A 16,735-nucleotide genomic window follows, 5' to 3' on the forward strand; every position below is an offset into this window, starting at 1 on the left:
CTTGGGGCGATGGCACCCATGATGCCAGAAAAACGGGGGCTAGGAGGTCTGAGCCAACCCCGATTCAAAACCCAAACCAGTCAGCTTTGGGGCACCTGGATGGTTCAGTCGACTTCAGCTCCGGTCATTATCTTGTGATCTGTGAGTTCGAGCCCGACATCAGGCTCTGTGCTAACAGCTCAGACCTTGGCGCCTCCTTCGGATTCTATGTCTCCCTCACTCTCTGCCTCTCTCTCTGTCTCTCTCTCTCTCTCCCCTTCTCTCTCAAAAATAAATAAACATGAGGGGCGCCTGGGTGGCTCAGTCGGTTGAGTGTCCGACTTCAGCTCAGGTCATGATCTTGCGGTCCGTGAGTTCGAGACCTGCGTTGGGCTCTGTGCTGACAGCTCAGAGCCTGGAGCCTGTTTCAGATTCTGTGTCTCCCTCTCCCTCTGACCCTCCCCGGTTCATGTTCTGTCTCTGTCTCAAAAATAAATAAACATTGAAAAAAAAATTTTTTAATAAATAAATAAATAAACATACATTAAAAAAAAAAATCAAAACCCGCCAGCTTTTTCATTCTTTTCTACTACAGCAAGCATCACTGGGCTTCATGAAGGTGACTCCAGGGCAGAGGAGGCTCAGGCCCTGAGCCTTACCTTTTCAGGGAATTTGCAACATCTTGCACTTCCCTGGGCTTTCTGCACACATAGATCTTCTTAGGAAACATGAACAGGATGGGGCTCTGGTGGTAATAATGTGTTATGACCATTCAGATTCCAGGTAACCAGGTTCTGGGAACCAGTGGAAAAGGTCTTCCAGAAGGTGAGGGAGATGAAGCATTTTCAGCTGCATTACTCAATGTCCAGCTCACAGTAACCCTGAGAGGAAGGCGAGTCAGACACAGCAGTCCTCACCTGGGCGACAAGAGGTGACATGACTTGTCCGGGGTCATCCAGAAAATGTCCATACCCCAGATCAGAAGCTCTTTCCAGAAGGCAAAAGCGTGTGGTCTAGAAGCCTGAGAGTAACTCCAGCCCCACACCCTTGGTGCTGTATTTGGAGGCAGGACTCCTCATGGTCACTCCAACAGCCGACAATTACTGGGCACCCGCCAAGGGCCAGGCGCAGTGCGAAGGGTTGACAAGTACCATCCTGGCAATCATTCCCATTTTACAGACACAGAAACCGAAACCCAGAGAGAAGGCAAGCTAACTGTTCTCAGCCCATTGCATATACGATACTCACTTAACTGTCATAACAGCCCCATGAGATGTGGACTGTTACCTCCATTTTATAGAGGAGAAAACCAAGACAGAGACAGGTTGGGCAACTTGGCCAGAATCACACAACAAGCCAGTGACGGGGCTGCTGGGAACACAGGTACAGTGGCTCCTGGCCCATGTTTTTAACCACTATACCATATGGCTTCTTTTAAGCAGTAGCGAATCTGGTGGGTCACAGAGCAGTAGTTTGCACCCACCTCGCTCCGACCCTCAGCCCGCACTCCTTTTCTCTGTGATGTGCCAACTCCCCTTCAGCCTGCTTCAGACCTGCCTGGCTCAGTGTTCCCTGCAAACAGTGACACTGGAAGTCGAGAAAGTTCTGGCACGGTCATCTCTTGACAACACAGTGGAATGGGGCCTACCCTCGGGAATGGTGAAGCAGTCTTTCAGAATCTCTGGGCTCCCACAGACCACGGCCGGCATCGTGAGGAGGCCGACGTCACCAGCAGGATGTGCAGGGTGGGGTCTGGGCAATGGACACACACGCTTTGAAAAGTGGCCATTCATAGTCTGTAAGCATGGGCAGGGGGAAATGAGAGGAACTTTACAGTGGAGAAATCTAACCAACACTAGCTCAGCCAGGAGATCAAGGCCAACATCAACAATAATCAACCACGTGCCCGTGATATGCTGCGATGTGTCACTAATACAATGGGGTGAAAAATGCCACTTTACCGCTATGTTGTTCTTCCCCCAAACCCATAACTCCAGTCTAATGATGAGAAAAACATCAGAGAAATCCCAACTGAGGGACGCTTATAAAATATCTGACCAGTACTCCTCAAAACTGTTAAGGTCATCAAAAACAATGAGGCAAGTTGGGAGAAAATTCCACCGCCAAGGGAAGTCTAAGGAGACGTGACGACTGAATGTGATATGGTATCCTGGATGGGATCCCAGAACAGGAAAGGACATTAGGTTAAACCTAAGGAAAACTGAATAAAGTGTGGGCTTTGGTTAATAATAACAGATCGATATTGGTTTATTAACCACAATGTCCCATATTAAGATATTATGTTAATAATAGGGGAAACCGGGTATGGAGTATATACCAACTCTCTGTTCTATCTTCATAATTTTTCTATAAATCTAAAACTCTTGAAAACAATCCAGCACTTGGATAAAAACAGTGATACAGATGTAAAGGATATACAAAGGCCCAAAGTCCCAAGGGCCAAAGGGGCCTCTATGAAGTCAGGGTGAAGATATGCACAAAAGCACACACATGTGCGCACACGCATGAAGATATCTAGAAGGGTGGACATAAAACTGAAAACTCTGGAACTTCAGAAAACACGCACGACCTACAGGGCCAGCGTGCTCCTGTTATGTATTCAGAGGAGCATGTGCCCCAGCAATACGCAGGATACCTGGCTCGGGAGGACAGAGGAGATGATGGAGTCCAATACCTGCATTACTAGCTGGGAAAACTGAGGCCAGGAGAGAAGTGGAGTTGGACAGCCTACATCCTAATCTCTTAGTCACTAGGTGACTTTGCTCTAATGACCTCCCCTCTCCGGGCTTCATGTTGTCCATTTGCAAAACTCACACATTTGACTCCTGCTCGTGCATGGAACTGTTGGGGGGCTAGACAGGTAATGGATCTGCTCGACCGTTCAACAATCCCTGCTCCCTGCAACCCAGTGTCATTCATTATCCAGGGGTAGACATAACCCCTGTGGTATGTGTGTCACACAGCAACGGGACAATGTGATGTCCCGCTCCAGTTCTGAGATGACAACTGGCCGGACCACCTCTGGGGTCAGGTCATAACTTCCCACAGTAGCCAGCGTAATGCCATCGTAATAACCTCTGTAGCCCTGGGACTCTCGTGGAAAGGGGGGAGGGGCTATGCACAGGTGGGGGATGCCTGCCAGGTCTTGCCTTCCATATGTGTATATGCTCGGTACACGTAGGCATGGTGCACCCCACCCCGCACAGTCCTCTCCACCTAACTAGGCACCGGGTTTCTCCTGCCGGCAAGTGGGGGAGATAGCCGTTGGCGACCAGGACAGCTGGAGGTGTTTCTAGATGGCCTAGCCTGGGAATCACTGCCTTAGGGGCACTGATCGGGCATCCACACTTCACAGATGAGGTAAGCCAGGTGGGAGAGGGGTACGAGGTGGGGCAGCTGAGCTCTGATGCCTCCACTCTGCCCACTAGCCCTTCCTCACAATGAGGGCAAAAGCTCTGCTATTTCTCCTGAACTGTGTGGCTTACATCAGGCTTCTCACTTTGATTGAGCTTAGCCTCACTTGAGGCAAAACTGAGTATTCTCTACTCACCCCAAAGCCCCAGGCACAGGGCTAGGTCCCCCCAAAGTGCCAGCACAGGGCTAGGGGCAGAGCTGGCCCTCGGTTTTTGGTTGATGGACCCACAGGCCAACAGAGAGAGGCTTCCACAAATGCTTCAGAGGCCAGGCCTGAATGGGAAGCCTGGAAACATGAACACAGATGGGCCAGCATCTAGCCTGAGCCCGGGAAGTGCAGGGATGCCCTCGGTGCACATGGGGGCGGGAACCGTGGACTGTAGGCAGCACTGGCTGGGAGTCAGGGAGCCTGTCCTGCCCTTGCTCGGGTAGCCACTGTGACCCTGGAAAGTCTCTCCCTCTCTCTGTGCCTCAATTCCCTTCAGGTGGACATGAACACCCTTTATAAAGATGGGGGCATTGCAACTGAGGGGTGTTTTGTGCACAGACAGGCAGAGACACCCTCTTCCTCACCTCAGATGCCCCCTCCTCAGTGTGCCCTAAACAGAGCCGGTCAGAGTGCCAGTCCTCATGCCCCAAGGATGACCCCACCTGACTCCTCCCAGGCACATAGAGAAGTCCAGACACCAGTGCTGCTGAAGTCTAGACACTACAGCCAACGCCTGTAGGAACCCTGACCCCAAAGATGCCAATCTGCACCACAGGCCAAGTCAGGAGAGTTCTCCATGCCTCAACCTGCTAGGAGGCAAACCAGCAGAAAGGGGGCACAGACCCGAGGGAGCAGTGGCCCCAGGCTCCACTAGGACCCAAGATGTGTAAACCATCTATGTCATATGGAGCTGGTTTTGTCCAAAGCTCATCAGAAAATCAATCAACTGGAATTTTTTATACTCCCTACTCGAACAGAAACCAGGGTTAAAAATGGCCAAGGGCCCAGGCTAGTCTACAGAGTCCAAGTGGAGGCACAGCATGGCTAAAGCAGAGCGCTATTGCTCAGGCCTGGGCTCCAGGGCCCCTAGGGGAAAGAACATGAGGCCTAGGAGAAAAACAGAGTTTCGTGACCTTTCCAGGGCTGAGATCTCACCAAGGTCTGAATGAGACAGTTGGTCTCCCTCCTCCCCACTTCTTTCTGCCTGGACTCAGGGGTTTGTCAACATAAGCCTGAGCCTACCTCCAAAAGGCTGAGGAGCATACAAGGCTCCAAAATACCTTTTCTTCTTCCCTTGCACCTTTCCGTCAACCTCATTTATATATTCAACAAATATATTATTCATCTCATTCCCTTGGAGCATCTATCTCAATTCAGTGCGCAGAGGAAAGCAATCAGATGGGGCTAATTCACACTAAAGTGAAAAGGACTGGCAGGCAAGTGGTTCCATGACAGGAATAACTGCATGATTTGGCAGGAGTTTACGACCCCTAATTGGAGCTCCAAATGGAAGGCTATTTGCTCTGCCTACTCTCATAATTCTACATCCTCTTGTTCTGGCCCCACAGAGCTGCTAAAAGCTGCAAGTTAGGTCATAACTTCCCACAGTAGCCAGCGTAATGCCACCGTAATAACCTCTGTAGACCTGGGACTCTCGTGGAAAGGGGGGAGGGGCTATGCACAGGTGGGGGATGCCTGCCAGGTCTTGCCTTCCATATGTGTACATGCTCGGTACACGTAGGCATGGTGCACACTCACATATACAAAGGCACGCTCTAGATGAGCTGCTGCTTGAGGCCAGGGAGTCCACCCGCGGGTCTCTCATGGCCCATCCATAATGCCCAGCCCAGCCAACTCTCGGCGTACGTGTGCAGCCGGGCACACTATCTCCCACAGTGATCCACTCCCCATCTCAGACACATCAGCCTTCCTAAAGCACAAGTCTGGTCAGGTACCTCCAAGTCAAAAATGCCCACAAAGACCCTGTCTCCTATGGACAAGGGCCAGCCCCTCAGCCTGGCATCCAAACCTCCATGACACATGCCAACATTTCTTCGCCCACCTTCTCTCCCACTACTTTCCAGCATGTGCTCTGATATGTTCATCACAACAGGCAGGGCGCTATTTCCCAAACACACGCCGTAACTTCCCAGTTGCCTCAGCTGCTCGCTACCCATTTCAAACAACGAACCTTTACCCACCCTTCAAAGTTCAACTCAAGGATCACCTCCTCCACGAAGCTCTCCTCTTTCATGCCAAATGCCTGAGACTCATCCTTTTCTGAAACCCTCAGCACTGTGTGGCTCTCCCTTGTGGTTTTCTTCACATCCCACCCTAACTGCCAGACCACGCCACCCACCCCACTGCCATGAGCCCATGAAGCGGCAACCTGGCAAACATATCCGAGACACCCAGAGTGGCCAGCACTGCATCACGCACACACTAGACCCTTGGCAAAGAATGTCTACTGGCAAAGGATTAAGCACAGGACAGGAGAGCCTTCCAAGAGAGACTCCTGGGGCCTCTGGCCAGCCTTACACACTGCTGATTGTCTGGGCACCCGCCCTCCCTGCCCAGGGAGCACACCACAACCACGAACCAGGCATCATGGCTCAGCCTCAGTGACGCCTGTTTTTATGGCCCATGTTGCTCAGCTGGAGCCAGCGGCTCCTCGGAGCCATGTGACACAGGGGAGGGAAGCCGGCAGTCCCCGAGGACCTATTCTTCACTCCCTGTAGCTCCAGCTGGGTAAAAACTGTTTTCTTTTCCATTACATAAAGATGTTTCCAATGGTGACAAACCTACCAACAGATAAAAGCCCTGTGGGTGTGATTGAGGAGCGGAGGGAGGCTGCAGGTCAGTGGCAGGACTGGCCAGCCAGCCACACGTGACCCCTCCAACAGGCAACGGAAAGGGAGACCAGCTCTGACCTAAATCAGAGCCAGCACGTTCTGCTAGCAGGGCGCCTCAGTCCTCGCTCTGCAGACACGGACTGGGGGGTACTGCTCCAAAGGCGGACAATCAGAGCAAAAACACATGGGGTTAAATGCACCCCACCCAGCCAGGGCCTCTGCACAAGGCTGCAGTGAGGAAACCAGGTTTCGTAAGCTTTATGGGGCTGCAGGGGTGCAAGAGGCTGGACATTCAGGTCTGGCCATGAGAATAAGCATGGGACGGTCACCAGAACCCAGGCTGAGAGGCCCAACTTGCCCTACAACTCAGAGCAGTGCCCTGACCTCAGTTCCTTGCTTCCTGTCCTGTTGGTATGCAGCTACCCAAGGTCCCTCTGAGAGGGCAGACATCAATGGGCATAGAAAACCATGCAGACCCTCATATGTACAGGCTGATGACATGGGGCAGGGGGTAGTTGACACAGGCTGGCTTTGTAAGGATCACCTTTGGCCCAGTAACTCCACCCATGGGGAGTGATCATAAGGAAATAATCCTAATTAGAGAAAATAATCTTTATGTATGTGTATATTAATCACAGTGTAACTTGTGATTGTAGAAAAAAATAGAAAGTGTCAGATAGCTGAGAACAGGGAAATGATAAAGTAAACTAAGTTTCACCTACTCAATGGAGCCATTCAAAAATTTTTTCAAAGACTATGATTACACAGATAATAGTGATGAGTGACGTAATTGAAAATGTCACAATACAGCTACACTTGTACCATTTCTTACATTTTTTGAGTTTAAATGTTCAATTGTACATTTTGATATGTACAAAAAGACTGAGAATGTTTGAAATATATGCATAACTCCCACTTTGCCTAAGTTTTTAAAAAGCTATGTGCTGGGGCACTTACGTGGCTCAGTCGGTTGAGCATCCAACTTCAGCTCAGGTCTGGATCTCACAGTTCATGAGTTCGAGCCCCGCGTCAGGCTCTGTGCTGACAGCTTGGAGGCTGGAGCCTGTTTTGGAGTCTGTGTCTCCCTCTCTCTCTCTGCCCCTACCCCGCTCATGTTCTGTCTCTTTCTCTCTCAAAAATAAATAAACATTAAAAAAATATATAAAAAGCTACATGTTGGGAAAATATTAGAAGATAGTCTGTTTATGTAGTAAACGGGTAACTTTTTCTATTTTAATGTAGTTTTCAGGTATTCTTTTATGAATAAAAGAATGAAAGAATATGAATAAAAGAATCTAGTTTCTTTTAAACTAGAAAAAGAAGTAAACATATTTTAAAGGTAGCTCAGGAACAAAAGGGTGACCCTTAGGCTCCAGGAAGGGGAGGATGACGAGAGGCTTCAACACAGAGAAATAACCCGCATGTCTAGGGCAAGCACCAGACAGGACCTCCTGAGACAGAACTCAGAAGAACACAAGCTTTTCTGACCCAGCCTTCCTGGGTGGGACCAAGTGCTTATGACCCACCGCACTCCCTTTCTCATTATCCCAGAGGAAAAAGAACTCTGTGAAAGAAACAAAATAACCAAAGTAGCCAAAATGCACTAATTACACAAGAACAAAACCAACAACAAAGCACAAAACAGCAGTAACTTCTATGATTAAAAAAAAAAAAAAAAAAACGAATTTCAAAAAGGCAGCAATAAGGAGCCATGACAAACTCAAGACAGCACTAACGGTGCTGGAAAACAAAGCATCCTTCCAAAAATTGCAGGATGTGCCGAAGGATCTGGCCGGCAGGGGTTCCGCGACACCGCCAAGTGCTGTGCGGCAGCCAGACTGCTCAGCAGAGACGCCCGGACTCCGCAGGAACTCCCAAGACTGCTCGTTCCGTTCTACGACTATCAGATTTTAGTAACTCCCAGTAACTCTCTTCTTAGGAAGTGGACTCTGGGCAGATGTAAAAGCGAATCTCTGGCAACACACTACCATCCACCTAAAGAAGGGACTCCCTGTTTGGGCACATCAACTCCTTCCCCACCTGACACCGGCCCCTCAGAGGCGTGATCCCACTTGGACGGAAACTGAAATCTGATCTATTGCAGACACAGCAAAGCTCTGGCCACAGCCTTGTCCCTGCAGACATCGCCCCCCTGGGCAAGGCCAGGCTTTAGGGCAGGGCCAAGTCAGAGAGCAGAGGGGTGGCAGCCTGGGGCTCCCAAACTCTCCTCATCTCCCTGGTCCTGCCTAGCGCTGTGAGGCACATCTAGCGTTGCTTTGACCATCCCCAAGGAGCTGTGTTTCCCCTACCTCTGGGTGGCCCACAGCATGACCTGGCCTAGAGTTCAGCACATGCTGGGTAGTGACCTACCAGCTGATGAGGGAGTGGGGGTGTGGGGGATGGGATGGAGGGAGGGGAAAGTCAGGCAGGCCTCCTCCCAGATCTCCTGCTGTCCTTTGTCAGTTCTTCCCTCACAGCATCTCGCTGAGCCAATCACACATGCAGGACAAAAGGGCTGGGGCCAGGCCCTAACGGCCCATCTAGCCAAGACATTTCAAATTAGTTTAATCACGGAATCCTTTACCAAACAGAATCCTGCTCCAAAGCTTCACCTATGCAGCAATCAGGATGGACTGTGGAGGTAGAAGAGAGAGGTAGGCTAGGGTAGAACCCCTCTGCCCTCAGCCTCCAGAACCGCAGAAACCCACAGAGGGATGCCTGTAAGCCTGGACTCCTCTGAATGCAAGCCGAAAGAGCTCACCAGATCAGCCCCCTCATTTTGCAGGTGGGGAGCCTGAGGCCTAGAGAGGCAAAGTGGCTCAGCAAAGGCACACAAGTGGCTGGTGGCAGGGCTGGACTAGCACTTATGTCTGTGTCCTCCCAGAATCCAGGACAGCAGGAACCACACCTTCCTCCCATGTGCATCACCCATGGCACCAGCACTGGTCCTGCCCAGAGGGATGCGATAGAAAGAGCTGCTATTTGGAGAAGCAGCCCTCCAAGTCAGACTGACCGGGGCCCAAATCCCAGTTCTGCCACTTAAATGGCTGTCTAACCCTGGGCAAGTCAACTCCTCGGTCTCCCAGCTATGACAGCACAGGGCGGGTGGGAGGACTTGGTGGGCTCACAGAGCTGCACTGGCTTCTGTGAAGAATTACAAATGTTACCTCTTCCTCCACGCCCTCCTCTCTCCATCAGACTCTTGCTCAGTGACGCTTCCTGAGCCCTTGCCTTCCAGCTAAGAGAACACTCAGAGGCCTCTGTGTGTGCAGGGATTTGCCTTGTGGAGACAAAGTCACAGCCACAGTGGGTGGGCTAGAATTGCCTGTGGAGTCCAAGGACACCACACTGCCAAGGGGAACCCAGCTTCAACCTGCAACTCCTGAGCTCCTGGCCAACAGGCCCCTTCAAACACTGGTGGCTCCTGACCCCGCCTTCACATCTGGTTTGCTGGGCCAGAGCAGCGGGCCTCCACCAAATGGCCTGGCTGTCCCCTGGGGGATCAGGTTCTGCCTGGTCTGATTGTTGGAAACCAATCCAGTCACAGATCAGGTCGCAGCTACCCCAAGAACCAGGAACTCCTCTCCCCATCCCAAAAACCTCAGGCCACGGTTCACCAGCCCAGAAACTGGAGGGAATATTCAGGGCTCCAGAATCAATCAGGGACCACTGGGAGGAGGAGAACCCAGCAGCCTGGGACCCTCCACCAACAAGAACCCTCCAAGGGTTCTAATCCAAGGATGACCAGACCTGCCAGTATTTCCACACAAGCCCAACCTATCACAGACCAGACAATCAATCTCTTCTGTCCCAGAGGGACCAAAGCCCAGAAAATCCTTTGATTGTGCATCGAAGTTTCAGAAAAATCTTAGTTATAATTTGCACCTCTCACATCTAGATTGGATTTTTTTTTAATTTTTTTAAATGTTTATTTTCGAGAAAGAGACAGAGAGAGAGAGTGAAAGCAGGGGAGGAATAGAGAGAGAGGGAGACACAGAATCCGAAGCAGGCTCCAGGCTCTGAGCTGTCAGCACAGGGCCTGACGCAGGGTTCCAACCCACAAACCGTGAGTTAACGACCTGAGCTGAAGTAGGACGCTCAACCAACTGAGCCCCAAGACTGGATATTTTAAAGTCAGATAAGTACAGGTAAAAACTAGAGAGAACAGGATCACACATTTGGATGGAGGATTCTCCAGTCCAACCTGCCATTTTACAGATGAACAAACATAGTCCCAGAGGAGAGTGTGTGTGCAGGGAGAGAGTCAGGCCTGGAGCCCAGAGGTCCTGCCTGAGTCTGGGGATACTACACCGCACAACTCCCACTGTCCTCGTGAATGGGCCCCAGCGTCTGTGCAACCCAGGGCCCTGCCCTTGAGTCTCTGGGCAGGAAGCTCTCTCACACAAAAGGCGTGCCTGGCACCCTTGTCTTCTCCCTCGTGCCTCAGCAGAGCTCTCCTCTCTGAAACTGGAGAAGCACTGGAGCCAGGGGAATAGGCGCAAAAGTCAAAACCCAGGGTTGCCGCCCTGCAGTCCAAGTTACCTTTGGGCATAATCTGATGCATGGCGACCGAGAGGAAGAAGATAGAGTCGCTGTAGTAGGTCCCTGAGCCAGCACTGAAGTGCTTCTGCATGGCCTCCACCACCGGGAAGAGCTTGTCCGTCAGCACGCCAACATCATGGAAGACAACCTGCGGCAGGACACGAGGAAACCACAGGAGTGAGCAAACCGGTTGTAGACACCCGGCACGCACTGCTTCCCCTCCAGGGGCCACGAGCAGGGCGTCCCAAGCGAGAGTTAAGAAAACGAGGAATGACAGCCAGTCGGCAAAGAGTTAGCTGTGAGGATCAGGACACCACGTGTCAGAGTTGCGCAGGCACGCATGTTGGGGGGCACGCAGTAGAGGAGTGGGAGCAGTCCCCAGTCTGATCTCTGCTTCTGAACTCCAAGCTAGGCCACCCTGAAACTGGAACCTGTGTTAAAACGTCCGGTCTCGAGATCCCGGACCTGCAGCGAGTCTGGGCTTTGCCGCCGCCGGTGGCCGCTACAGGTGTCGGATGCTCTACCTCCCTGTCCCACAGTGTGAATGGGGACAGGGCCACTGGAAAACGGCCCCGGGAAATGCCTAGTGCTGCAGCAGACTCATCCATAAATGCGACCAGCATTTCCTAAGGGTCCCCGACACTTTGGAGGCACAGCAAGAGGTACAAGGAATAACCAGGCACCGCTTTCTTAGGGTCTAGAAAGGTCACCAGCTGCTGAACCGAGCTCTGCAATTTATGGAGCACACACAGCAATGCCTGTGACAACCCAGGACTTCAGCGAGGCAGATGTCCCTATTATAGCTCTATTATAATTACAAATTATTGTAGTTACAAATGAGAAAGAAGATGCTCAGAGAGGGGACACTTGCCCAAGGTCACATAGCTACTAAGTGGCAGGGCAGAACTTGAACTCTGAATCTGGTCTCTAGATTCCACCAAGTTTCACGATCTTTCCACCATAAATGCATCCTTTGTCTCAATAGTGACGGCATCAGCATGACCAGGACCCTAAGGAGTTGGCTTTTCCTTGTTTGACATCATTCCAGATTATAAATCCATCCCACCTGGAGCCTAGCCTCACACAAGCTACCAAATTACCACACACTCCGCTCACACAGGCCTTGCACGGTCTCCCTGTTGCTCCATGTGTTCCCCAACCTATAGAAGACTTCACCGCAGACCAGTAGCACTCAATGCGGCCCACGCCAGAAGCCTGGATGTTCCTCCTCCTCTCTGCTCAGCCCTCACAAGAGATCTGCTGAAGGCCCCTTTCCCCTGGTAACAGGACAGGACAAGCCTGCCGGGTTGCCACTTGCCACTCAGCCACCTCTATACCGACTCCAGGGCACCATGAGCTGAAGGAGAGGCCCGGCGAGTCCCCCGACTGGCTCACTCACCTGGTCAGCAGCTCTGCCAGCAGGAGAAAAGACAGGAGGAGAAAAGGTGTGGGTGGTGCCCCAGAAGTCCTCAAGGGGGTGGGCTCCATCCCGTCAACTACCTCTGCCCCTCCCTTTGCTCTCCCAGGCTCAGTTTGTCACCTGCCCAGCGTGCATCTCCAGAGCCTTCAGGTGCCAGATGGCTACAATGACCACCTCTCATGGCCCTGCGGTAGTCGGCGAACCGCCCTGTCCCCTTCTCCCTACTTTAGGTTGAGCTCTGGGCCAGAAACCTGTTTTCGTCTTAACTCCCTTAAGTGTTTGCTTTTGTCTGTAAGTCTGCTTAAATCTCGGAACACCATTAAACTTAGAAACACTTTCAGATTGTGTTAGCTTCGTCATTCCTGAATCTCTTTGCAAGCCTTTTAAAAATGTATTCACGTTTCTCCCCTAATGAGCTATTTTCCTTTATCCTTTTCCTGGCTCCTTTTTCTTTTTCATGACTTCTCAACCTGAGATGGGGAATCCTGACCAGTTCTGCTGTTCCCCAACACAGATGGCAAATGATGCCTTTCACCTCCTACACCAGCACCCCCACGCTCACCTCACCCCACCCGTGACTTCCAGGCTGCATGAGCAACCACAGACCCTAGGTTTCCCCACCTCCTGCCTTGTCCCCTCCAAACCAGCCTCTGTTGTGCCTCTTGAGCAACTTTCCAAATACCCAAATTCACTTTCCTCTCTCCTTGGCTTCAAAACCTCCAGTGGCTCACTGCCATCGGTTACTGTCTAACTCCTCAGCAAGGCATCAGAGATCCTGCACTGGTGATTCTGGATGCCCATGACACCCTCCCTCCTCTGGAGACTGGGCAGAACTGAACCAGACTGTCCCCACCATGTCCTACATCCTTGTATATCTGCATCCTTGTATATCTGGAACTCTTCCCAGCCCCCATGTGTCCAGTAAACTCTTACCCAGTCTCCCAACCTTGATCAGACATCAGCTCTGGCCTTGGCTCAGCCTCCCACGATTCATCACGCCCTCCTCTGCACTCTCCATCACACAGAGAGAGGTTCCACTTCCCATTCTGACTCTTCTACAGGCCTCTGCTTCTGTGTCTGGTAGATGAGGGGCTGGGGCCAGAGGCTATGACTGCTCTGTGCCCCGTGCCCAGCCCCTAGCCATAGGACAGGCCATCATAGAGTTTTGTCAAACTAAATGAACTTACTAATTTAGTAATGAAGGCGCTAAACCAACCTGAGATGATACAGAATATCTGTTATATGGAAATAATAACACCTACCTCCTAGGATGGCTTTTAGGACTGCCTGGGACAAGTAGATAAAGCACCTAGCTCAGGGGCTGCTACATTGCACTTACTCCTAAGTATTAGCATTCTGCCCCCTGTCCACATCCTCGGTCCCCTGAATCCCCTCTCCTCACAGATCAGTCTTAACTCAGAAGCCAGCTTTTCCCTCGGAGCCTCATTACACCACCAAACCATGGCTGGAAGGAGGAATTTGACAAGAAGCTAGAAGCTGACAAGAGGGCTCTCTCAGAAATGGAAGCCTCTGTATTCATTAAAAAGGAAGACAGAGAACGGATATATACAACCAAACACACACACACATACACGCACAGAGGAGAGCCTGCCAGAGCTAGGCTGGGAGAGACAGGTTTCAGCAGCCAGCTTCTTCCCCCTCCCCGGGCCCCCACTTCACCCCAAAGCTTCACGGGAGACAATTACCTCCTATCAGCATTAATAGATTTATGAGGACAAACTGTACTCAGCACATTGTTCCAAATGCTGCACAGTGAAGCAGCCCGCTCCAGTGAATATTTCATATAATAAATCTACTTAAAGACAAATTAATATGTTCCATGGACACGTAGCAAGAAGCAAACCACAGACACTACAAGTGTGAATCAAAACACCCAGGCCTACTAGGGTCTAAAACCAGTTTGCAAACTGTGATCTTCCAAGGGCAGGGGCAGGGTCTGGCACACTCTAAAGTCCCCAGTCCAGCCCCAGGTCTGGTGCCTGGCACCGGGGGGGGAGGGGGGGATGCAGTGAGACAAGAGGGGTGCAGTGAGGCAAGGGTGAACCGAGGGAGAGGGGCAGAAAAAATGTCACCCCTTCCTCTCTTCCTTCAAATCCCCAACCTCAGGGGCTGCGGGAAGAATCACCATACAACTTAGAAAACCAGGAGGAATATAAAGTGACTCCCATATTGAAGGCAATTGGCCAATGAGATCTCAAACAATGGATTGCACAAACTTGACTCTATAGTTTGGGGAAATTTAGATTAAAAAGTCAGGGGTGCCTGGGTGGCTCAGTCGGTTAAGCGTCCGACTTCGGCTCAGGTCATGATCTCACGGTCCATGAGTTCGAGCCCCGCATCAGGTTCTGTGCTGACTGCTCAGAGCCTGGAGCCTGTTTCAGATTCTGTTTCTCCCTCTCTCTCTCTCTCTGCCCCTCCCCTGTTCATGCTCTGTCTCTCTCTGTCTCAAAAATAAGTAAACGTTAAAAAAAAAAATTAAAAAAAAAAGATTAGATTAAAAAATCAATCACTATTTGTAACTTTTATTTATTTATATATACACACTTAAAATTAAAATCCCATTACTTATAAAATACTGTTTTTCCCACACCCAACTTACAAAATGATTTCTTTAAGCTTTTCATGGGCCTCAATATTAGTGCCTTTATCAACCTGAGTTGAGTCATCCAGAGCCATTTTCCAGAACACATCATTCTTGTCATCCATTTAAGATGTTGAATACAGGGGCGCCCGGGTGGCTCAGTCAGTTAAGCAACCGACTTCCGCTCAGGTCATGATCTCGCAGTTTATGAGTTTGATCCCCGCGTCGGGCTCTGTGCTGACAGCTCAGAGCCTGGAGCCTACTTCAGATTCTGTGTCTCCCCCTCTTTCTACCCCTCCCCTGCTCATGATCTGTGTCTCTCAATAATAAATAAACGTTAAAAAAAAAAAAGATGTCGAATACAGCTTCTTGTGATTTTACGTGGGATGGTGTCATTGGAAATGGTATCCCAACCCACAAGGATCCATGTTCATATCACCAAGGCAGTTGGGTTTTTTATCAGCCTATAATTACCTATCTCTAGCCACTTACTATCTTCCTTTTATTAGTGATCTTAAAGGCTCACTCGTATCAATATTCTACACTTGTAATTATGAAATCAAAACCCCAGGAATAATGACTAAATCTGTGTTAAATGTATTTGCCTCCTTTTATTTTTAATTAATTCTGTCAAGTGACTTCTAGAAGCACTTAAATTCAGTAATGACTGAGGTTGTTTCAGGCTAAGGTGTTCTCAAGCTGTACTTTATTGTTCAAATAAAGCATGTAATTGAGAGAGCACTGTGTAATACAAGAGACTCTGGAAACACCCAACTCTTTTGAAAAGGGCAATTTGGGGATGCGAGAAGAGGGGAAGCTTGCCTCGTATCTACCACGCACAACATGTTCTCGACATTTCCAACGTGAGGAGACCAAGGCAAACAGGATGGCTGGTGCCAGGCAGAGGTCGGCGTCTCTGCCAGCCTGGTCCCGGGCTTGCAGGCATAGACAGGCCTGAAGAGCCAGGTCACTGCTCCCCTAATCGTTCATGGAAGACATAGAGCAATGCCACGCCTTAGCGCAACTTGGTGGAGAAAAGTCATTTACCACTTGGCATGCCCTACTGGGAGTCACGTCACACCGTGATCCTGGAGCCAAGAAACGAGGTAACAGCGGCTGGCTCTGCATACAGACACCGGGCTTCCAGGAAACACCAAGGCAAGGTCTGCCTGAAGAACAGCACCTCCTCCAGCCGCAGACACGGTGCCACAGGATGGTGACATTGCCTCCCCGCGCTCAGCCAGAGACTGTCCCCAGAAGAGATGCTGGAGGGAAGAATGACAACACAAAGCTCTGGGAAACCACCCAAATCTAACATTCCTGGTGCACCTGCCACAGGCTGGAATCCATGTCCCGCAGGAACAGCAAATGGGTGTCTGCTTGCCCCAAGGGGCAGCCCAGAGCACTGGGTAGGAAGCCTTCAGCCCCTACGTCTGGACTCATGCCACCACCAGCACCGATGTCCAGCAGTGGGTAGGCAAACTCACCCCCCAAGAGCTATACCCCAGTGCTATGGGAGCCCAGTTCCAGCCCCTCCCTAATGTGACTTTTATCACTTCTGCAAGATGTCCTAGATGTAATTTAATTTCGCCAGGCAGAAGCACAAACAGCTGAAGAGGAAAAAAAGAAGCCTGCTCATCTAATTTCCAAAGAATCCCCAACATCCATTCTCATGACCCACTTTACTACCGGCTCAAAAGCTACAGCCCCTCCTGCCATCCTCACGACAAGGTGTCCAGTTGCTACAAAACATTGTGTCTGGCTCCCTCCCCACCCTCATCTCCACCCCACACTTACTGCACCATCGGAAGTTTCCAGATAACCAGATCTGCAGTTAACGTGCTGGGACTCCTAGAAGATTCCCAACATTTCAGCAGAGTCCATTTCCCCAAAACCTCGATCCAGCTAGGGAAGGA

At 50.7% G+C, this 16,735-nt stretch overlaps 1 protein-coding gene across 1 annotated transcript in view; it reads right to left on the reverse strand.

The window, feature by feature from the left end:
- XXYLT1 (xyloside xylosyltransferase 1) overlaps positions 1-16,735 on the reverse strand; it is a 169,604-nt gene that overhangs the window by 127,416 nt on the left and 25,453 nt on the right. The window contains exon 2 of the mRNA XM_047099726.1: positions 10,798-10,945. Coding sequence (XP_046955682.1) covers positions 10,798-10,945 — 148 coding nt within the window. The remainder of the gene's footprint in view (positions 1-10,797; positions 10,946-16,735) is intronic.

This window comes from Lynx rufus, unplaced genomic scaffold (genome assembly GCF_022079265.1).
Source record: "Lynx rufus isolate CCGP_SWC_20201006 ecotype Redwood Valley unplaced genomic scaffold, mLynRuf1.p SCAF_5, whole genome shotgun sequence".
Lineage (NCBI taxonomy): Eukaryota > Metazoa > Chordata > Mammalia > Carnivora > Felidae > Lynx > Lynx rufus.